This window comes from Nelusetta ayraudi, unplaced genomic scaffold (assembly GCF_046127955.1).
Source record: "Nelusetta ayraudi isolate G7.1 ecotype Tasmania unplaced genomic scaffold, CSIRO-AGI_Nayr_v1 ptg000016l, whole genome shotgun sequence".
NCBI lineage: Eukaryota > Metazoa > Chordata > Actinopteri > Tetraodontiformes > Monacanthidae > Nelusetta > Nelusetta ayraudi.
Window position 1 is genome coordinate 3306906 of NW_027466066.1, and position 23332 is coordinate 3330237.

Here is a 23332-nt window from a genome sequence, read left to right on the forward strand (position 1 = left end):
GTGGAAGCTTGCTTGCAGAGCCTCGCTGCTCCGAGTGCCCCTGGCAAGTCTTTTCCATACATTTCTCTGAAATTGCAGCAAACAAAAGAAGTGAAGATAAATCTCTCTTACCCCCCCCCCCCCCCCCCCCCCGCCTGTTTGTGGATTTTCTGACAGGCCTGGAGACGTTTTAAATTTGATCAGAAAAAAACAACAACGATAAAGTCAATGTTGCGCGGCATCTAAGGGGTCCTTTAAATGACACGGCGCGCGAAGGAAGTTGAAGCTTGCGCCTCTCCCTCTCTCTCTCTCTCTCTCTCTCTCTCTCTCTCTCTTTCTCTCTCTCTCTCTCTCTCTCTCTCTCTCTCTCTCTCTCTCTCTCTCACTCACTCACTCACAGGAAAAGCAGGAAGCGAGTCGCGGACGCGCGAGCGCAGCGCACCACTCTTGTGGCCAAGAGAAGATCGTCAAGATCGCAGAAGCTCCTCACAGAAACCGGGTGCAGGTGGAAACCAGCTGATCGCAGCAGCAGCAGCAGCAGCAGCAGCAGTTGAACTCCGAGCTTCGGCCGAAACAAACCGCCCCCTCGCGCCACTTTTTTTTTTTTTTTTTTTTTTTTTGCTGTTGGTTTGTTTTTTGTTTGTTCTCGCCGAGCCATCGCCGCGAACCGCTGAACGTCGCCCACCCTCCCCGAGTTCCGGAGCGAGACGCGCGGCTGCAAGAATGGCAGACTCGGCGGCGGCCAACAGCGACGGCGAGGACGGACCGCGCGAGCCCATGCGCGGCTTCGCGCGCCAGGGAGCCCTCCGCCAGAAGAACGTGCACGAGGTGAAGGACCACAAGTTCATCGCGCGCTTCTTCAAGCAGCCCACCTTCTGCAGCCACTGCACCGACTTCATCTGGTGAGGACGCGCTCAGTTTGCAGGACAGTTGGTGGTGGTGGTTAAAAAAAGCGTCGCATCTGAGTGTGTAGCAAAGTGCACAGATAGTCGAGTTGGAAAATGAAAGAGAGGCGGTGGTGTGGAACAACAGAACGGCATGTCTGCAGACTCCACTTATGCATCAAGTTGAAAGGGAAACTGAGAAAGTGGGAGGTTTGCGCGACTTGGCTCGCTTAAAATAAACATCGATTCTCGCCTGACTGTCGCTGATATTGACTAAGTGAGACGAGGGCCGCAGGCAAGAGATGGAGATGAGTGGGCTGCACCAAGAAAGGACTAATAATAATAATAATAATGATAATGATAATGATAATACTAGCTTTTTAATTGGCCAAATCCCATTTAGAGGAACAGAAAAGCGCCAAGTGGGGTACAGTCGGTCCAGAGGCCACTGAGCCGCAGCTGCCGGCGCCTAACTTTGTGTTTCCCACCAAAAGGTCAAACGCGCCGGCGCTCGACTTCATCCGTCTCCACCTCCACCTCCCGCTCACCTGTGCGAGTCCAGCAGACAAGGCAGCCACGTCCAGGATATGAAATCACTCCGCTGCTGCTGCGGTGGCTGGCCTAATTTGTCCAGTTTATTATTATCTGCGGCCCCCCCCCCCCCAACCCCCCCACCACCACCCACCAACCATCACACCACCCCACCTCCCCGCGCTATTCCCTGATCTGCCGTTATTTAAGTCCTTTGATGGGCCTTTTTAATTTGTGAATGGCTAAATAATTTGTCCTAGAGAGGGAGGTGGGGGGGGGGGTTCTAATGGGATGATGGCCTCGCAGGTTGTAAATATCCCGAAATAGCCGAGGAACACCGTGCACCCTGTGCACCTGCTTGACCTGTTTAGATTACGAAATACCACTTCCCATCTATCTATCCATCCATCTATCTATCTATCTGTCTATCTGTCTATCTGTCTGTCTATCCGTCCATCTATCTATCTATCTATCTATCTATCTATCTATCCGGGTCAATAGACAGACAGGAGAAGAGTGACGGGAGCAGCGAGACAGATTATCTATTTGTGGCCACAATATGAAAATGAGCGCGGCGGAAGGTGTGTGTGTATGTTTGTGTGTGTGTCGAGGTTGGAATGTATTGACTGAACATCGATGTGTGTCTGTGCATTTGTGTGTGTGTGTGTGTGTGTGTGTGTGTGTGTGTGTGTGTGTGTGTGTGAGAGAGAGAGAGAGAGAGAGAGGGAAACAGCAAATACGGGCAACTGGGTTTACCATACCGTGCAGGGGGTGTGGCTGACGTTGCTCAGTTTCTCAGATGCGAATTGTCCAACCCCCGCCCGTATCTGCGAAACACAACAAACGTGGCCTTCAGAGCGGGCAGGTGGTCAGTTTGAGGGTCCTCACGGTGCGGCGACCTCAAGCAGAAGCCCGTTGATCTGGTTTCCGAACGCCTCGGTGAAAAACGCCTCCATTTCCCCAAAGACGCGCAGCGTGTTCGGCAAACTTACCCCACCTGTGTGATCAGTCGCCAAAAAATGGCAAAATAAGGACGGTGCAACCAGCGGTGTGGCACAAAACCACAACTCCCAAACAGCTGCATGATGCCACGATGCCGGCATTTGTTCATTTTGTCATGGCAGCGACTCCAGCGAGGCCCTTCGCTTTCATGTGCCTGCTTTTCAACCACCAGTCGCACAAGCGGCGGCGAGCAATTTTGAATCCAGTGTGTGTGTGTGTGTGTGTGTGTGTGTGTGTGTGTGTGTGTGTGTGTGTGTGTGTGTGTGTCGTGGGCGCCGTGTTCAACCTGCTCTTTGTCTCCGCAGGGGCTTCGGCAAGCAGGGATTCCAGTGTCAAGGTAGGTGGATGGAGCGCACGGCACACATGCACACTAAAGGACGAGTGCACTCAAAAGTTCACCCACCGCCGCGGCTCTGCTCTGCCAGTGGGATGATGCTCTTATTCCCTGAAGCGGGTCCCCCCCGCCCCCACACACACACACCATAAACCTTGAAAATGCCAAGAATCTGATCAAAAGCAAAAAAACAAAACAAAACAAAAAAAAAAACATCCCCTTTTTGTTTCGCCTTTCTGATGAAGTACAAATAGTGGCATTAAATGCAAAATGAAGATCCGCATGACTGGAGGTGGGTGCAGTTTGATTCATAGAAGAGCAAAGCTGGGTGTGCAGCCCGCATTTAGGTCAGAGATGAAGAATAAAGATGTGTGTAAGGAAGTGATTCATCAAAAAAAAAAAACGCCAGATGATTGGCGAGATGGTCCGCTTCTCAGAATGCGCCTCGCGTTTAAAGGACAGGGCTGTCCGCGACGTCGCTCCAGCAAATTTCTGACGTGTTCAAAGCAGAAGTGTCACCGAAGGACCTTGAGTAGGTTCGAAACTCGTGTCCCGCCAAGACTTTTCGGGTGAGCGAGCCAGCCAGCCAGCCAGCCAGCCAGCGAAATATCAGAAACGGGTGAATCATCGTTTGAATGCATCTCATTTAAATTTGCTTCCTTTCCGCCCCTGGAATCCTTCTCACGCGCACGCGTCGAGCCGGATCAGATAGAGGTCGAGAGTTTGGTCGACTTTGATGCGAAGCGCAACGCGGCAGCGATGTCTTCCAACCGTGCGAAGGCAGAGTTACGTCATTTATGGCGTTGTTCCCTTTACTGGATAGACGTTGGGAAAAAAATTATGATTTGAAGTCACAAAGCTTTTCTCGGCCCTCGTTTCCCTCTGTTTCAATGTAGCGAACACAAGAAAAAACCTTGTTATGCTAACGCTGCCTTGCAGGTTCATCCCCAAACCGAGTTAACCAGTTTATTAAAGCGTTCCTCGGTCTCATCAATGAAAAAAAATAGAAAAATGTATCAAAACCATGTTACCATGTTAGCGACTTGTTTTGTTTCTGCTTTGTAACTTGGCCTTGTCAAGTACACTGCCATCTCCTGGCAGCGCTTAGCGTGGCTAATGTGGTCCAACCTCCTCGCGGAAGCGATTTGCATGTCTTTGTTTTGTTTTTTTTCGCACTTGCATGGACTCCCTACGATTCCGCCAAATTCTTATTCTGCTGTGGCGTCGGCAAAGGGAAATGACATCACCTAGCCGTGCGAACCTTAGGCGCTTCGGGCCTTTGCGTTTTGTCTTTTTCATAATAGATTTGCATCAGATGTGCATCCCCCCCCTCCCCATACTTCTGTGTTTTTTTTTCTTAATAATAATAAAAAAAAAAAAAAGAAGAGCCGACTGGATTCAAGGATTCTCACGTCTCCTAGCAACAGTGAAATATTCAGACAGGTCCGTCTATAGGCTGCGGAGGGAAGGAGGTGATGGTGCGCTGGTGCCTCGTCCACGTGTCTCCGTCATTCCTCGACAGGCTCCTTCACGTGTGGAGCTTTCTGCGGCGGCTGCAGCGGCAGGGGACCGCGGGCGTCTCCGGAGAGCAAGGTGTGCGGCTGGCAGGTGTCTCGCTGCCTGCCAGCGTGCCGGCTAAGGTGGGGTGGGTGGGTGGCAGGCGGGGGTGGTGGGGAGCAGTCGGGGAGGTGGTGCCGGCAGATGAGGCGCTGGATAAACGAGGAAGACTGAGGTGTGGCGGGTCCACAGTGGAGAAGAAATGTCAGATTCAGCTCCCGACTGTTGGCGCCTTCTGATAAAAGGCTGTGTGTGTGTGTGTGTGTGTGTGTGTGTGTGTGTGTGTGTGTGTGTGTGTGTGTGTGTGTGTGCGCGCGAGTGCTGGGCCTCGTGTCCTTGTTTGCCCTTTGACCTCTTTGTCTTTCCAACGTCTGCCGCTTGCTGGCGTGTTTTTGAGATCTTCACGGAGAAGCAGCAGAGATTCCAGCAATTAAAGGCGGATTTCACAGCTCGGCACCGCGTCTGGATTCCTGAACTCAAAGTCTCGTGATGTTAGACGGGACTTTTCGGAGGAGGAAAACGTTGTGGCCGCCGCGCCGTCTCTTATTTGTTCGCATTCATGATCCCGCAATGTATTTTAGCCCTGTTGCTGTTGCCGCTGACCTGTAAGCGAAGCCGCAGCCTTATTTCCCAAATTCAAAGCGGAAGCGAGAGAATCCAGTCCATAATGGGCGGGGCCTTCACACGGCCCCGCCCACGCCTCATACAGAGAATCGACATTGAATGAAACTGACTCTGTGCAACTGAAGCAAATCATTCTTTCATCGGTTTGCCGTCTGAGCCGCGTTGCTGCGGCAGCAAACTTGAGACGGACGGCGAGAATCAAGTCGTGATCCCCTTCGCTGTAAATCTGTGGGCCGCAACTGTCGGCGAGGAACAACTGCGACGCTGAAACCCGGCCGACGTTTCCCAGCTCCGACGAAAGCAACGGCCAAAAGCCACAGGACATTGTTAACGCTGTTCCTCTTCATTTAACCTCGTCACAGGAAGAGGGAGAAAAAAAGCAGAAGCTAAAAAAAAAATCCCTAATTCACAGAAGCTGTTTTTCTTTTTTTGTTGTGGCCATTGCCATCGAGTAGATACGCAGCACTTTGTGCATTTTGCGCGAGCGTGACTCCGCAGGGCCCGCGCCCTGCTTTGCAGAGCGGCTCACCGACTCAGTTCTTTTTTTTTTTTTTTCTTCTTCTCTCTCCCTCTTTTTTCTCTCGTTTGTTTCACCTGTAAACAGTGAAGTGTTGTGCCTCCCTGGGATTTTGCGCTGCGGTTTTTTCCGTAAACAAGCAGCGAGTTTTAGCCGGACGCTGGAAGGGGAGAGTTTGTTCTGTGTTTGTGGTGATTTCAGGAAGTGCGTGCATGTTGGAGACACATTATAATCTCCCTTGTTTTTCTGTGTGTGTGTGTGTGAGTTCTGCGCATGTATAATGAGTCGGGTTCCATTGTGTAACGTAACGCAGCCCGTCAAGTGTCATTGAATTTCACTCCAACGTTGGCTTAATGGAGAAATTATCCATTTTGGGCTTTGAGAGGGATAAAAGCTGGGGGGGGCAGGAAGTGGCTGCGACCGGGCACAAAGGGAACGGAGTGACTGATAAAACAGACAGGCAGTGAGGTGAGTGAGAGATGGAGGAGGGGAGGCAGAAGAAGGCGAAGGGGGCGGGGAGAAAGGTGGGGGTGGAGTTTAAATGGAGAGACAACGGGGGAGAGGAGCGCAGGAGGATTAGGTGTAATTTTACTCAAAGGTTCCGGTGAAGGGAGTTTGTGAAAAGGGTCAAAGTCACTTAAAGAGAAATGAAGATAATCACGCAGATTTCCTGGCGTTTTGGCGTGATGTAATGTTGGGCACGCGGCGTGGAGAGCGCACGCCTTGGTTTGTTTACGTAACGAGGGAATACAGAGGGCTGGAAATGAGGGCACACTTTTCTGTTCAGAGCATCATGAATAAAGTTCTTGCCGATCGAGTGCGCATGAGCTCCTGTGTGCACATATCATGAGAAGTTGAGCGTTTCCCTCATTGCAGCGGATCCAGCGTGTCCAGTAAAGGGATTTCAAAATATCCTAAAAATTGTTTGGAATTTGTTGGTTTGTCAGTTTTGTTTCCTGGATAAAGAGGAACATTCTCCAGGTTTTGCAGAACGTGCGCTTCCTTACAGTTCTCAGTAGCTAGCATGCTAGTTGATGAGCCTCAGTGCTACGCTAAAGCTTTCGTTAAGACTTTTGCCGGAGAGCGCTTCAATTTGAGTCCTGTTCAACTTTGCCGTTCAGCCACTCAGTGACTTTCCCAAATGCGAGAATGTCAACAAGACTTCATGTCACATATTTGTTCCCATAATGTTAACCCCCCCCCCCTCCCCCCCCTGCAATTTCCAGTGAAAACATGATGAAATAATTCCAAACATGGTGGGTTAAACACAGCGGCATGACTTTGAATTTTTTTTTCCTGACCTCCTTTGCCCTGTGTGGTCCACTAACGTGAGACAAAAACACTTATTTTATTGGCTGGTCAAAAATATGCACGGCTGGTGTAATTTTCCTTTTTTTTTTTTGTCCCTTCGTAGAAAAAAAGGTCAATTACCATAAATGAGAAATCCCACAAAGAAAACTGAATTTTTTTTGTTTTCACAGCGGCGTGGGCAACATAAATATTCAAAGGAATTTTCAGCAGTTTTATGTCGTTCCAATAGGATGCGAGCGGGTTTTTCGCTGGAAGGGCACTGGAGCTGGAAGAGGTGGCGGGTCTGAGATGAAAAAGCGAAAAAGTGTAAAATGAGAAGGAAGAGACGCGAGAGGAGCGGACACGACGACGTAGGCGCCGGGTGTCGCTTGCACCTAAAACAAAGCGGCGAAGGTGTCGCTTGCCGTAGCTATTGGCGCTCTTCAAATGGAAGCGAAGAGACGCAGAGATGGAACGCAGGTCCGCGCTGCAGTTGTGAGGAGGCCTGTTGCCGAGCTCTTTTCAAGCCTCCCTCTGACTGACGCCGTCTTTTGTTCTCGCGCTGAACCGTTTGTCTCTGGCGTCCGCGGGCCGCGATCGCCGCGCTCGCAGTTCACCCGGAATCACGAAACCTGTTTGTTCTCTCCTTTCTTTCTCTTTTTATTCGCCTTTTTTCCGCGAGCCCCCCCGCCCCCCCCCCACCCCCGTCCAGGTTCAAACGACTCGGTGAATATTATTTGCTAGCGGTGTGTTTTGGCGGTGGCTGAACGCAGCTCAGGTGCCTCTACGACTCCGACCCGCGTGGGCTGTCGGAGGTCTCCGGATTCCAGAAACCTGCCTCCCACGCACGCACGCACGCACGCAAGTGCACGCGCAAAAGGCACGGCGGCGGCTCGTGCGCGACACAGCTCGCGTAAAAACGCCGAAGCTAACGGCAAAACGGCGGGAAGTTTATTTATCTATTTTCCGCAGGTTTTCGCCCCTCACGTTTCTCCCCCTCCTCACAATCCCCTGCTTCTCTCTCCATCCGCTCTCCTCCTCCTCCTCCTTCTCTCTCCATCCACCCCCCCCACCACCCTCCAGTGGCTGTGCGCTGGAAGCTGTGGGCTTTGATGCTTTTATAAATAGCCCAAGTGTTCCACTGAGAGTAGCGCCAAATGGGATGGATGGATGGAGGGACGGACGGATGGAGGGATGGATGGATGGAGATCCGGGGGAGTCTGGGGGCGGGCGGGCGGGTGTGTGTGTGTGTGTGTGTGTGTGTGTGTGTGTGTGTGTGTGTGTGTGTGTGTGTGTGTGTGTGTGTGTGGGGTGGGGTGGGAGGCTGAGTGTGTAGGTGTGAGGAGAGAACATTGGAAAGCCAGCCGCGGAGGATTAAAAAGCGACAGAGGTGTTTAACGAGATAACAGAGCGGATCGATCGCAGGCTAACGCCGCGGCGCCCGCGGCTGCTGCGGTCCCTGAACGCCTCGCAGACGCCTGCAGTTTGAGAGCGTTCCATATTCTCTTACACGGTGAGGGGAGAAAGAAAAAAGGAAGGAATTAATACGATTTATCTTTTTCATCAAATTCATCTCGGCCTGGGCTGCGTGCCGTCTTAACGCGACGGCTTTAATCGCCACATTGGCTGAAAAACGGGATATTGCAGTAAGAGCAGAGATGCTGCCGCCCTATGAATAACATCGCCGTATTTTTTTGCAAAGCCGATATAGATTTCAATATTTTCTCCAATGCTCCCTCCCCCAAAGGCCAAGGAGCGCGTTTTTAACATTTCCTGTTGAATAACAGCACAGCGGGACCTGCGGGGTGCGCTACAACTCCCAACCTCGTCAAAACTGCAGAAATGTTACAGCGTTATGCCGTATTGATTTTTTTTTTGTTTTTGTTTTGTTGTGTGTTTTTTTTTTCAGACACAACAAACTTGCATCCATAAACAGCGGCAGGCGCTCACGGCACACAACGTGATATGACTCACGTGTTCCGAGGTGGGGTGGGATGACTCTGATTAATGCGAGCGGAGGAGACGCTGCGTTATGGGTTTGACCTGAATGCGTTCCGAATGCCGCTGCGCTGCGTCTGGCAGACTTTTTTTTTTTTTTTTTAATCTTTTTTGCGGCGTCAGTCAGTGTTTGACATTTCGTAATTTCTGAGCTGAATGAAGACAGTTTCCCAAAGCAGTTGTGTGAGCCCACTGGAGCCAATTAACCAATTAACTGTTATATAAATCATATTTAAGGTCACTTATTAGAGCAATTTTCAAGCCTACATTTCTCTTCCCAGATTCCAGAAGTCTGCACAATAATTTCAAGAAGAAAAAAAAAAAAACAGCATGTTTAGCCCTCTGTTTACAGTGTCCTGTGAAAAAAAACAATTGTTTTTGCCTTTCTACAAAAATGGTCCTTTTATTGGACCTTCCACGCACCTATCTCAGCGGGCGGAGCCCAGAACACCTGGCTGGGTGTTCTCTGACCATCCTTGGATAATTGCTGGTGACATCACAAAGGGCGGGTTTCCAGGAAACACTGCGGGAAGTGAGGCCTGGCAGGAGAAGTGAAGGACAACCTGGCTTGACGCTATTGTTAATACAAATTGGCAAACTTTACATGATGAGGAACCTTGAAACTTCCCTAAACAAAGTGCACGATGGAAAAGTTTTAAAGAAACGGTCCCAAAAGTTGAGCTGCTTTGGTCCCGCTTAAAAGTGTTCCTGCGTGACACTTTCTGAAAGCGACGGGCGCGCACGCTAGCACGATGAGACCGGCCCAGGCTTCTTGTTTAACAGTCAGCAGTAACACCCGAGAAGTGTGTTTCTTCCTGTGGCTGCTTCCTGTTTTTAAGACTAATGTCGGAGGGTGTTGCTGTCGGCGTGTAAGCGCGCACTGGAGTGGGCCTGACGTGTGAGACTGTGCATACGTGCGGTTCACTCCGCAGCGAGGGGGGGGGGGCGAAGCAGCTGCTGCTCAAGAAAAGAGCCGTCGCCGTTTCTGTTTGTCGGCTGTCGCCGGCGAGGCTGTGACTTGGTGGATGAATCTCTGTCCGTCCTTGTGGTCTTACGGGTGGCTCAAGGAGTTTGAACTCACATCCAGCCATCTAAAGACTCAGTTCAGTTGCAGTTCAGCGTGCATAAGCTTCTACCATTGAGTGTATGAGAAGATGGGTGGGATCATTGCAAAGTCACACATTGGTTTGCAGGACCCGTTCTCAGGCCTTGAGGTTGGGTTCACGGTCAGCTTCAGATCAGAAGATTTCATATTTGGTTTTGTGGACGCTAGCAGAGGTGAACCAGTGGCTGCTTTCACTCACAATTGTTCCAAAAAAAGATTTAGATTCTTTTTTTTTTTTTTTTTTTTTTTTTAAGCTTCCAAGGGCGACAGCCTTTTTGCAATCAACTTTGGCGGTCCCTGCTGGCAAAACGATAGAATGCAGATTTTCTTTGACACTTCTATGTTGGCCTCCTCTTTATAAGGTCCATCTTTTAATACGGTCAATGGTCCCTCATCACTTTCCGTTCACGCCACCTGCAGGGCCGCACCCGTTCTTGCTGCTGACATTTGGGGCAGTAATAGGCCCCCGTTGCTACGGCGACACCTTGGAGACGTATCTGGATAGATCAGACAGCCAATGTGGGTCAGGATTGTTGAACAGCGCTGCCAAAACAGTGGCACCCAACAGCATTTCTACCCGTCCTAGAGAGAAGCACCGCTGCCTCTGTCTTCTGAGGTTTCTTCTTTTTCTCTCCGCTCGAGGGTCTAAAGGTAGACCTTCGGGGCAAATTATATTTGCTGTGCAAATAACGTCTGATTGATTGGTTGAAAACGCACACAAACCAGCGTGACAAAAAGGAGAATATTAGCCTGCTCCAGCTGTATCAAGTCAATCGACTGATAAAGACCTGCTTGTTGCCATGCAATCAAATACACTCACCGGCCACTTCATTAGCTACCCCGTTGGTCATACAGGGTACCTATTAAAGTGGCACTGTCAGTGTATATAAAGACACGGTGCTTCAAGGCTGGAGGGGGTCGTTCGTTCAGAGATGCTGTTCTGCGTTGCTTGGTTGCAACCAGTGGTGATTTGACTTCCTGTTGCCTCTCTGTGGTATCCAACCAGTCTGCCCATTCTGACCTCTAACCCCTGACATCAACAAGGCATTTTTCCTGCACAACTGCAACTCACTGGATATTTTCTCTGTTTGGGCCAGTTGTCTTTGAAGCCCATAGATGGTTATGCCATTGTGAAATTCCCAGTCAATCAGCATTTCAATACTCAGACCATCCTGGCTTGACCAATCTGACACCTTCCTCCCTATTCTGATTCTGTCTCAATCCATGCATCTACATACATTGAGTTGCTGCTATTTGATTTTCTGAACAAGCAGTTGTTAAAAAAAAAAATAAAAAATTTTTTGTTTGTTTTTTAAGGAAAACAGATTACAATAATTCATTATAAGTGTTGAGTGATATTTAGTTATCCATATACTGCCGACCTTGAAGTGACCTCCTCCTGAGGCTCAGTAGTTAAAGAGTCCCTCATCATTCCCACAGACTACGCTAACTTGGATAATGGTTTTGAATAGTCCTGCGCAAAGGTGCTTCTGATTTAACCCTGGTAATTTAACTCTATTTGTCAGGGGGAGACAACACATAGCGGCAGCACAACAAAGCGTCCTCCCACTATGCCAAACACCCCGTTGGCTGTTGACATTTTTACACCGTTGTCCCGCATGAATAGACGGCAACCCATCGCGAATGCGTGTCAGTCCCAGGGATCGCCGGCTTCCGCACTCAACTCTGTCAATAGCTGCTTCCCCGCAGCGCAGGGAGGAAGTGGTGTGCCCTGCCAGTGGTGCCTTCTTTTCACTGTCGCCACCAGCCTACTTTGCGGGTGGGCGTCGTCATCGAACCTTTCGGAGGAAGGCAGAGACAAATGTCACAGGAGGGGGTTTGTGGCTGTGAGATCAGTGGCAGGAAAGCACTGAAGCCCTCTGAGAAAACTTTGCAATATCGTTGATTATTGATTGGACTGACTGGTTTGGTTAGCACCTTTGATGAAGGTCGACTGCATGTCATGCATTCTGGGTGAATTCATAGGAAATTCTAATGCTTACAAAGCGCTTTATGGAATATTCCAAATTGTCATTGTCTAATATTTGACCAGTTCTAACAAGGTTCACGAGAGTTGTTTTGTGTAACCAGGCCACTCATAATGTTTTGCTGCTAGCGAAGTGACCAGAGTGTTTTATGGAGGAATGTCAAGTCTTGGCTTGCGTATCATGTAATAACCACCAGTTGTAAAAACAAGATAAGTTGCAGTTACACACGGCTGATAATGACTGCTGCCAACCTGTGTCGGAATAGTACCTTTATTGCCAAGGATCTATAAACCATTGTGCATAATGAGCTTGCCACACGTTACACCTACCGCCTGTATATGCCATGTGTTTCGTGTTTAACGCGTTTTATAAAGCATTATAAACGCATTGTGATGCCTTGCGATAGCAGTCCTAATGCTGACACGAGGCGAGACGATAGAAGACATAAGACGGCCCCGCCCCAAAGTACAAGGAAGTTCAAGTCCCCACTAGTCTTCTACCCGCAACTACGAAGTACCCACATCCAATGGCAAGCTGCAGTCCCACCACGATTTTGGGTTGATCACTCCAATTTGTCCATTGGTGCACTTGGATTTCCGAAATGGGAACTGGGAAATGTTCCGACAGGTCGTCAGCCTTCGTGACACCCCGAACTATTAGCCCAATGTCAGTGAAACCGCATTTAAAACAGACAGGCGGCAGCGGACGAAGCAGCTTGCAGAGAAAGTCGAGCCAGGAGTGTCTCCAACTCCTTTCCACCCACGTCGCTCTCAGCATAATCACATAATGTCCCCCCACTCGGCCCGCTTGTTCTTTAATTGTTCACTTTGCCACCACTCGTCTCTCCTACCTGATCACTGTCACGGGAACTCGGCACGGCTCTGTGCCTCATGCTTTTGTGTTGTGCGCGAGCCACGAATTGAACCCGATCGGGGCGCAATTTGACTGGGTGATGAGGGAAGCTGAATGTCCGCGACGTGAATCATGGCGTGTAGGTGTGTTTGGCCCACCTTGATTTCTAACTGCTGGGGGGAGCGAGGCAAGGCTTCTGTGTGTTTGTGTGAAAATGCGCTATGATATCATGTCTTGGACAAAAGGTCATTTTGTTTTCTAGGTCGTGCTGAGCCAAATTCCACTGATTGGATTGTGATGTTGAGTAAACTGTAAATATGGAGCTGCTGAAGAGTAAACACGAGGAGCTGCTGCTTTTATTTTTTGTTCAACCTGCTCTCAAAAATACATCAAGTCTGAAATAGAAAAGTTTTATGGTACTTTGGTGCATTTTGCAAATCTAAAACAGATATTTGATTATTCCAAACAATGGGCTGTTACATTTATAGCATCAGAAGTGTATGAGATGTTTAAGCTTAAAGACGCTCATTGAGATTCACTATTTTCCACTTGATCAAATATCCTTCCGCGTGTAGCTCAAGATGTTTTCCCATCGCGCGTTGGCCAATGTGAAGACTTTGAAAAGTTGCCGCGTTCCCGTCAACTCCGTGAAAACTCTGTCCCTGTGATGTGTCATTTTGTCAGACTCAGTGACATTTACACGCTAGTTAGCGGTTTTGCTAACGGCCTACTTGGCAGCCAAATCACTCGCTGTTTCGCAATAAAAAAAAGAAATGGGTGGTCAGGTGGGGTCGGGTTTGCTTGCTAGTGCTAGCATTAGCGTTTCCTCCGCGGCTTCGTCGACGACCGCAGGAAGCAGCAGCGGCCGACGCGTCCGCCGCAACCAGCGCCGTTCGGGTTTGACCCCCCAGCGTCCTCTCACTTCGAGTTGGATCAGTTAATCACGTTAAAACCCCCTTATGGTGGCTAAATGTGTGTGTGTGTGAGTGAGCGATGGAGACCTCTTAACTGTGTCACCGTTGCTCCTGAGATACTTTTAACCCGTTCGTCTGCCGACGGTAACCTAGCAACAGGGACGGGAGCTGCCAGGAGTGCACTGATCCCAGACCTCTTTCTTTTCCGTTTCTTCTGTCCATCCGTCTGCCCGCCTCTGTGACTTTCTGCTTTTTTCACTCTCAGCTTGTTCCGCTTTTTATTTATTTATTTATTTATTTATTATTAGTCTCCTCTTCTCGCCTGTTTCTGTCCATACCTCCATTAGTCTTCCTCTGATTCTTATCTTCCCTCCTTGTCCACCTCTGTCTTGCAGCTTTATTAATATAGACAGATGGTTTAGACTCGGGGCTTCAAATATGAGATCAGATTACGTCCCATTTGATATCATGTCTATCTTTTACCAGCTCGGATGTCGGAGAAAAGCCATGAAATGCGAGCAGATCCACGTTCTGATCCACTGTAGAAACCTGGTGGAACATGAAGGCCCTCTGCCCACAGGTTGACCTGCTCGTTATCAAAATATAAATGTGTGAAATGATCAGCAAATTATAGAAATACACATTTCTGTGTAGTGACTGTATCCAACTAAAAATATCCATACGTATTTGTAAATGACTGCACACTTAAATCCCGCTAAATGTTTGACATTCGGCCTTAAATGTTCTGAAGCTAAAAAAGGGGAGCGTGCTGCTTAAAATCTCCCACCTACACGCTTCCTTCCATTTGACATAATAATTGCTCCTTTTTTATTACTTTCCCAATATGAGCTTCTTCAAGCTGTGAGACACGTGGAAAGACCAAAGGAAATTTGTTGTTGCTAGCATATGCTTCTGGCGGTTACATTGATGAAAGCGGTCCCTCGCTAAGACCGCGGCATTATTTTGCGTGGCTTGTATAAGAAAAAAAAGCGATGGAAGTTTAGCACGGAGGTGGGAACTGATTGTTTCAACGCGCCGCCGGCGCCTCGCGGTTTCCGCGCAGACGGCGTCTGATCACAGAGACCCCCAGCTCTTCTTTTCTTGTCATGCCTTTTCAAAGTACTTGCACGCAGCTAATGCTCTGCGTCTCGTCTCGTCTTTTACACACTTGTAAGCATCTTGAGTTTATGTTTTTGAAGAAAAAAAAAAGACTCGTGAGTGCGTGCCAACGCTTGTGGTTTTTTTTTTAGTGCTTGCATTGTTACAGCGAGAGCAATAAGTTGTGTGTGTTTTTTTCTTGTTGGTATTCGAACCTGTTAGTCTCATCCACTCTCTCGTTACTCTCCGCGGCTCTTCACTCTCACCCCTCTGCCCTCGTTCTCTCCCACTCCCCCGTCCTCTCCGCTGCTGAATTTTACTCGCTCTCAAATAATGAGTAAATCAGCGGGTGAGATAAAACCTTTTTTTTTTTCTTTTTTTTTTTTGGAAAGGCGGAGCGGCACAGAATGTCTCCACTGTGTAATTTATGCGATTCCAAGCTTCTCAAACTTCTCCTCTCCTCCTCGGTTGCTTTCTTTTTTTGCCGTCTGGACCGAAACAGCATGCATTGTTTGCGGAGGAGTCAGGAGAGAGGGGGAGAGTGGCAGTGAGGGGTGGGCAAGGAGGGTAGGAAGGGAGGCAGGGAGGGGAGCGCGAGGAGAGAAAGTCATTATACTGTGCAGGAGGTTGTGAAGCTGTGTGTGTGTATTTGGACATGATTAGGAGCTTTTTTCAGGTTGCACACCATTTTTTATTCCGCTAAGAGGGAACTAAGTACCTTTCAAGTGCGTACACACACACACACACACACACACACACAGCGATACAGAGTAGTCGCTGCAGGTAAAAGGGATCAACAGTGTAAACGACTGCTTTTCTTTCTCCTCCGTCGTTTCCAATCTGTTGCGTAAAAGCCGCGATCGTTTCCTCTTTCTGGTACCTTCTGACAATGCGGTGCCGGTTTGGTCGCCCCACCGTGATTGGCAGGAGGTGGACCCTCCATTGTCTGACAGGAAGCGGTGATGATGAGGAATGCACGCCGTCACACAGCTGGGACACTGGGGGTTCGGTACACAGTCATCCTGCCAGTGGAGGTGGGAGGACGGAGCGAACCTGCATGAATCGGCTGACAGCCTATATCGCTTCAAACGTCGACGCAAACACCTCTGCACGCAGGAGTGATTGACAGTCCAAAACCCAAAATGAAGCCTGGACTCGAGAATTTCGAAATGAAGCGTTGACTTCCACGGAGGGAGAACACAAAGCGGCGTCACGACAGCAGATCTGATTGTACTCAGAGAACCTCGGCCTGATGGTTTCCATCAGTCATCAGGCAACACACCACAATGACTCTCACGGTTGAGAAGCTTGATTCAGCACTGAAAGTGACACTGTAGTCATCCTGCCGCCAACGAGCACCGCTGGATTGTTTAGAAACATTTTAGGAGAATTTCCCGCCATAATTTAATGTGTTAAAATTTGTTGTTGTATTTTTTTTCCTCCTTTCATTCTACCTGAAAGAACTGATCTGCACCATCAATCCTAAAAGGTTCCATCCTTGCAACCACTGGGTGGAAGAGAATAACTGTAGCAGTTGGAATTGAAAAAGTTTGCTCGCAAAAATGCTTGCAAATGTGTTGAGCCCTGCGATTTTCTTGACTTTTTTTTTTTTTTTTTCTCAAAGTGAGCAAATTGAAACTAAACTAAATTAAACTGGCAGAGGAAATTGTGAACTGGAAGACAGGAAATGGACTGACGGGACGTCAGGCTAGAGGCACGTTGGATGTAAATCCAAAGAGGAGGATGGAGTGAATGGAAGAAGGTGAGAGACAGTCTTTGAATGAGAGAGAGAGAGAGAGAGAGAGAGAGAGGAATTGAATGGGAGAAGAGATGGAAGGGTGGAGGTGTAAGCTGGAGCTCTAAGAAGAAAAAAAAAATCGTCTTGTGCCAGACTTTCCTCACTGTGCTGGCACGGTGCTAAAACTGAAATCGAACGGCGCGAGGAAGCCAGACAGGCTCCTGCGGTGTCTCCCCACTCTCCCTCGGCTAATTGAACGCAAGCTAGCGCCGCGTCAACGTAGGGGGCGGGGCCTATCGCAAGTTTGCCATCGTCAAATTCAGCTGCCGACGTGGTTGTTGAAAGTTTTCGGGCGTCTTTCCTGCGTTTGACGCGTCTGGACGAGCAGAGGGAGTGTGCGTATTTTCACATTTTTTTTTTTTTACTGTCCTCAAACTGGTTTTTCCCCCGTCAAGTGAGCGCCAAACATTTGGTTTTCAAGCAGGCGTGAAATGAGACGGACCAAAACTGGGCCTTTTTGCTGGACGGTGTAAACAGAGGGCTAAATATACTGTTGTAAACATACATGTTTTGTTTTGTTTTTTTCGCGGGGGACGGGGGTTCTTGAGTTAAGTTGCTTTTCTGATTGTAAACAAAGACCCACGAGCGGATAGAAATATGGCACCTTAGAGATAAAAAAAAATAAATAAATAACGCAGAACAAGAAGCAGCAGAACCGGAGTCATTAACTCTGACCTGCGCCGCCGCGCGGCACAAACACCTCTTCAGAAAGCCCGGGCAGAGCCGCCAAAGCGCGATTTCAAAAGGCTGCTCTCTGGAAGCGTAATTGATTGTTTTGTTTACCATTTTTTTCCCCTTTCCTTTCCTTTCCTTTTTTTTGATTTGCTTCTCGTCACACGCCAACCGGAGGTCAGAGATTGCCTGCCAAGCGAAATCCTCTGTGTTTTGCCCGTGAAAAGGCGCGCGGTGGATGGTGGATGGTTGGATGGTGGAGCTGGAGGAGGAGGAGGAGAGATGAAGAAGAGATTGATAGGAAGGGAGAGAGAGAGGGAGAGAGAGAGAGGAGGAGTGATATGGGTGTGCTGACTCACTCTGACCCTTCTCCCTGCTTCACCAGCAGCATCGTGGGTATTTATACCTCGGCGTAGGCTGTTCAGCCCCCCCCTTATATAAGCCCGTGCACGCACACACACACACACACACAGTCAGGCGCGCACGCGGGGAGTTGCCCAAGGTGAACACCGTGTTTTGTGCGCGTTATCGACTTTCCTCCGCTCAGTTTTTTTTCTTTCCCTTTTCTCCATCTCCTTCCTTGCCGGCTCTTGTCCTCGTCTTCCTCCTGTTGCATCAGCTTCCTCTTTGACTCTCCCACCCGACACTCACAGCGTCGCGAGGAAACGCTGTGACTGAGCGGTCGGCCAGTCAGCATGACGTGGAACTGAAAGTCCCCCCCCGTAGTTACAGACGAAAGGCAAAAAGTTCTGAGGTCCTCCGATCGAAGGCGCACGTGGCGTCTTAGCGGCGAATCGGGGTGCGAGGAAGTGACTCAAACATTATTTACATCCTATTTGAGAATATTTTGGCAGTTTGTAAGTGACAGAAGTGTTCTACTCGCTGCTCAGGAGGCTCGTTGAGTAATTTGTTACAACAGCAGTTGACTCAGCGAAACCTAAAAAAAAAAAAATTCAACCAGTTTCCTCCAAGAGAAGAAAAAAGGCCCAGTGTGTAACATTTTAAATGTGTCTTGTGAAATGTAGTTATCAAGTAATTCAATTTGTTCAATGTTGCTTAAAGAATGGCGGACGTGCAAGCAGCCGCCACCCAGTGCCTATAGTTGGGACAAAATGTGGAGCTTTAATGGTTTTAACCAGACACAGAGTTGGTTTAAGATGGGAAAACTGCGATTAACATCAATCTGTTTCGGAATATGTGTGATTCCAGTGTGTGAGGCACTAAATCTCACACACTGGGCCTCCAATCAGCATTGAAGCTAACTCTTGAGCTAATTCAGGAGATTTTAAATGCAAAGTTTCCCCTTTGGTTGACGTGAATCTTGATAATACTGTGTGTTCCCGTCTCACAGCGGTTACTTGGGACTTCTTTTCCTGGCATTAAAACGTGAATTTACCACAGTCGGTTGTCTCCCGTCAAATTGGCAGACAGGTTTTTCCACGGCTGAGTCTTCGCCTCGATGTCTCCGCCACTCTTTGCCTTTAATCCGCCGCAAAAAGAAGCTTCTCGCCGGCGGCAATAGACAAACAATCGCGGCTGCAAGGGTCGGAGATCGAAACCTTCTGGCAACAATCCCGACAGAGAGAGCAGGTTCCAATGCAGACGGTGCCAGGTTGAATATACATGTATATTTATATTTATGTATGTATATATATATATATATATATATATATATATGTATATATATATATATTTGTTTGTTTTCCAAAAAAAACTAAAAAAAAACTGGCACACCACATCAAGGTGCAAGAAAGTCTCACCTATGGATTTTTCTAAAAGAAAAAAGAAAAAGAAAAAAACCCCTCAACTGACACACTCTTGTCAGCTTTTTCTTGAGAATCACAAGCGGAGATGGCGGCTGACAGCTGAAATTGCTCGGACCGCTCCTCTTGCCTTTGGTTGGATTCCAGCGACGCTTTCTGTCTCAGAACAAGCAAAGTCTTTTGAGAGGGAACTCGAAGGGAGGATTACATTGATTGACAAGCAGCCGTGTGAACGCTCGGGAGGCGCCTGCACCACTTCGAGGGAGACCTTGATGTGTGTGTGTGTGTGTGTGTGTGTGTGTGTGTGTGTGTGTGTGTGTGTGTGTGTGTGTGTGTGTGTGTGTGTGTGTGTGTGTGTGTGTGTGTGTGTGTGAGAGAGAGAGAGAGAGAGAGAGAGAGAGAGAGAGAGGAAAGACCTGCAGGTCCACGTTTGACGAGATCCTATTAAGATAAGTCCTCGCAATGTACGACACGCATGGCGTTACATGCAAAGCAGGCTGACCGACGTGACTGTGCACGCCTTTTGGCGGCGCTCTCACCTGGGAAAGGGGGCTCCGACCGTGGCTGCCGTAAGTAAAGTAAAGTAAAGTATCGTGAGAAAACGAAAACTCGCAGCAGAGAACAAGGAGGACGGCGGCCTCCGTTGACCCACCGCACAGGCGGCCGCGCTGCTGAGTGCAAAACAGGCTGATTATGCAGTAATATTAGCAAACATCAAGCAACCCGCAAGCTGCAAAATGACCTCAGAGACAAAACTCCTCTGAGGAAAAAAATGAGAGATTTTGTTATTCATGCGCAAGAACTTAAATGATCCCAAAGTTCTGAAATGTGTGGAATCTGCAGACAAAAACCATCAGAAATAACATCACAAAACAAATGGATAGTTAAAGGCCTCATCTTGGAACCATGTATTTTCTTTCTAGACTCGACTTGGCCTTGATAATAATAATAATAATAATAATAATAATAATAATGATAATAATAATAATAATTTCCAGATTTTATTGATTTTATGATTTCCAGACATATTCAGCCCTCTAATTGTAGCTTTCTGCATCAACAAATAGTTTTACCCTCCTGCTGTTCAGAAGGAGAGAAAAAGCAGGTGGAACCAAGGCGGTCTCAGAGTTTGAAACAAACACCTGCTTGGGGGTGCGAAGCAAAGTGTGACATCACAAAGGGCAAGACTTTTATAGCAAGCAAAAGAAGTAATGGATGGACTTTTCACATTTCTTGGGAGTTCACTGACACTGACTGAACTGGAGACGAGCAGGAATTTTCAGTTTTTCTGGATTTTTTAAAAATTTTGGCGTTAACTACATTTCAAGATTCCAGATTCAAGTTAATTTTAACCCGACAATCTTTTTCATGACCCACTATCTGGCTCTCTGGAAGTCCCTTTAGGGTGCAAACACTGTGCGTGTGTTTCCGATGGATATTTTATGTATATGATGAATAATGAAGGCAGATAGGCAGGGTGCCGGCAAAACTGCAGTCGTGCTGAGGCGGCATGTGGAGGGCACCAAGAGGGCAGCAAATGAACGAGGATAAGAATTGGAACAGGACCCCCTGGAGAAAAGCGCTGCGTGTCGCTGCTCTTTAACCTCCGGACGTTGCCGTAATGTAAGTTCCTAAGTTCTGATGGCAACGGGAACAAGAGACGTACGAGTATCTTCGATTTTGTGGTACAAAAAGTGTCCTTGTGTGGTCGCTGACAGTTTCATACCAACCTGTGAAAAGTCTAGATTCTCCTGGCTGCAGTAAAGCAGAGTGGAGCAAAGTGGGAAATGCAGCGTCCTCGTGTAGCCAACATCCTTTCTGCGGATTCGCTTTCCGCGCAGACGTGGTGGCGAAGAACAAAAGTTGCAAATTTTCCGGTGGAATTTAAACGTGACACCTGGGGAAAATTTTGTCTTCGCCCTCGTCGAGATTTTGAAAAAAGACTGGAAGTGACAGTTTCACTATAAATAACTGCGGGACTTGTACACCCGAGACACACATTGCAACTTCAACATTTGTAACATTAGAACGACTGTATTTGCATCAAAAGTCTTTCCGAAACGGTAAAAAAACAGCAACATGTATGTTGTCTCGTGGACTCGTCAGTGTTTTTAATCAAGTCATTTCAGGTTCTAGTGATATTCAAGTGCTTCCCCAGCAGCCGCAAAACGCTGCTGTGTCTCTGCGCTCCGTCTTGGAAATGTGTGAGATGTTGTGAGTCAGTATGCAGAGGTAACCGATGCCTGCATGGGGGCAGTCATGTAATTGAGTGGGTGTTTAAATTTAGAAGCCGCATCTCGTTGTGCGTTTGCTTTCAAAGAGGAAATCGAGGGTTCAGGTTTGCGTTTTGTTTGTTTTTGGCCAAAGGGTCATATCGTACCCTTCTATTTGCGTGCACGCGTGCGCGCGTGTGTGTGTGTGTGTGCATGCGCGCGAGTGAGTGTGTGTTTGGCGAGAGAATTGGCAGTTGCAATACTCCAAAAGAGCAGTTGCCTTGAAGCAATATGTGCGCGCAGCTCGCAACGTTTCTATCTCCAACACTGTGCCTCCACCCTTTCTCTGTGTATTCTGCAATATCACTAGATAATGAGTGGGTGGACTGTGTGTGTGTGTGTGTGTGTGTGTGTGTGTGTGTGTGTGTGTGTGTGTGTGTGTGTGTGTGTGTGTGTGTGTGTGTGTGTGTGTGTGTGTGTGTGTGGTATCATCGCAGTGAGTGGGTGGTGTGACCAAAAGGAGGATATTGCGTGGGAGTGAAGCACCATTGAGGTTCGTATCATCCGTGTGTGTGAATGTGCCGGAAAAGAGACACTTTATATTAATTATAAACCCCTCTGATCGACGCAGTTTGACAATAGAATGAAATCTGTTCTTTTCTTGTTGTTTTTTTTTTTATTTTAAAATGCGCATATCCAAAACATGTAAATGAGACATGAGAGCCGGCTGACTCTTAACTTTCGCATCGGAATATTTGTGTTGGTTTTCTAAGCCAAGCAGAATTCCAAATGAGGTTGCATTTAAATGTTATGTAACGGCTTTTTTTTTTTCTTGGTCGAAATCACACGGATACTGAGAGGAGAGACCGTCGTTTGGATGTTTGGACGGACGTCAAACATTTTGGGGTTCTGTAAGAAAGTAAAAGCTATATTTCTAATTTTTTTTTTTAATTTGAAATCCAAAGCAGTAAATATGAATAATTTATGACTGTCATTTGAATGATGGCCAACAGCGCAGTGCCTCCTTCAGGGGCCACCATTAGCGTCCAGCTAACAAAGTGTTGACCTCAGCGTTGGAGACGAACTAAGTCCCGGCAATGGTGAAAGAACATGCACGGAAGTAATCATGCGTGCACTTGTCACAAACGCCCCCACTCATTCTGTTTTCCCCAGTTGACTGACTTACACCCCCCCCCCCCCAAAAAGCAGGAAGTCACGAGTAAACCCTTCACTTCCTGTGGTGCGGATGGCAATCTGCGCTAGTGACTAGCTGCTCTTCGGATGCCGCCCCTCTGGTCTCCAGCCAGCCCAGAAAAGTTACTAATTGATAAGCACTATTTGGCGTTCAACTCTACAAAACAAGACTAAAAAGTCGGGCTAAGACTTACAGATTCGTACTGGCATGTTCGCAGCTCAGACGTACCCAAAGTTCCCTGCTTTGAGAGTTTTTTGAGAAGCGAGGGGAAGCGAGGTGACTACGCAACGGAGGAAGACCGGACAGGAAAAAGGCGATGGAAATAACACGGCTAGAGCTGGAGCGAGGCCCACGCAACTCTCAACCGGCAAGGAGGCGCTGCCTAGCGCTGCGTCAGCTTAAGGGAGTCGGGTTTTACTCCGCTCGGCAAACTCGCCCCGGCGATGGCGAGCGTAGCAGTTCGGCTGGACGAGTGCCAAATGAGGGCTCTATCGCCACCTGCTGCAGCGGAGGCAACAGATCACCCATGAAGCGCCGCTCAACTTTGCGTGCGCTGTGCTAATTTGTTCCAACTAACAATACAGAAAAGAAACAGTGGCTGACTTTCTCCAGGCCGGGAGCTGTTGGGTAACCATTCCTTCACACCCCTGCAGTATAATTCTGGTCGTTTGGCACTTGGAGAGGATTCAAAGTGGCCAATTGTGAAAATACTAAGCATGAATGTATTTCCAGCTCTAAAGATTGTAAGATGTGCTCATGATGTTTTCTAATTAGATGATAATCCAAAAATAAAAGGACATTTCTGCAGGTTTTAAATGTCTGATCGGCTGTGAACTGATAAATTTACACCTTTGTTCACTATAATTTACCTCTTGAGATTAGATTAGAGATTTATTGCCATTTGTACGAGTTAAAACCAGGTTAAAACAGGTGAATTGGAATCCTTGTGCGTTTCCCTGAGTCAGTGTAAAAGTACTGTTAGTCGAATAAAAACACATAACAAGGTCCAGACGGTCCA

At 48.0% G+C, this 23332-nt stretch overlaps 1 protein-coding gene across 2 annotated transcripts in view; it reads left to right on the top strand.

Annotated features, from left to right (window-relative positions):
• The first annotated feature begins 368 nt into the window (after positions 1-368).
• LOC142886743 (protein kinase C beta type-like) overlaps positions 369-23332 on the top strand; it is an 85940-nt gene continuing 62976 nt past the window's right edge. Inside the window, exons 1-2 of one of the 2 annotated variants that reach the window (XM_076023877.1) lie at positions 369-881; positions 2702-2733. In XM_076023877.1, the coding sequence (XP_075879992.1) occupies positions 703-881; positions 2702-2733 (211 nt within the window). In that variant the 5' untranslated portion in view covers positions 369-702. The remainder of the gene's footprint in view (positions 882-2701; positions 2734-23332) is intronic. The other variant, XM_076023876.1, reaches the window with a different exon arrangement.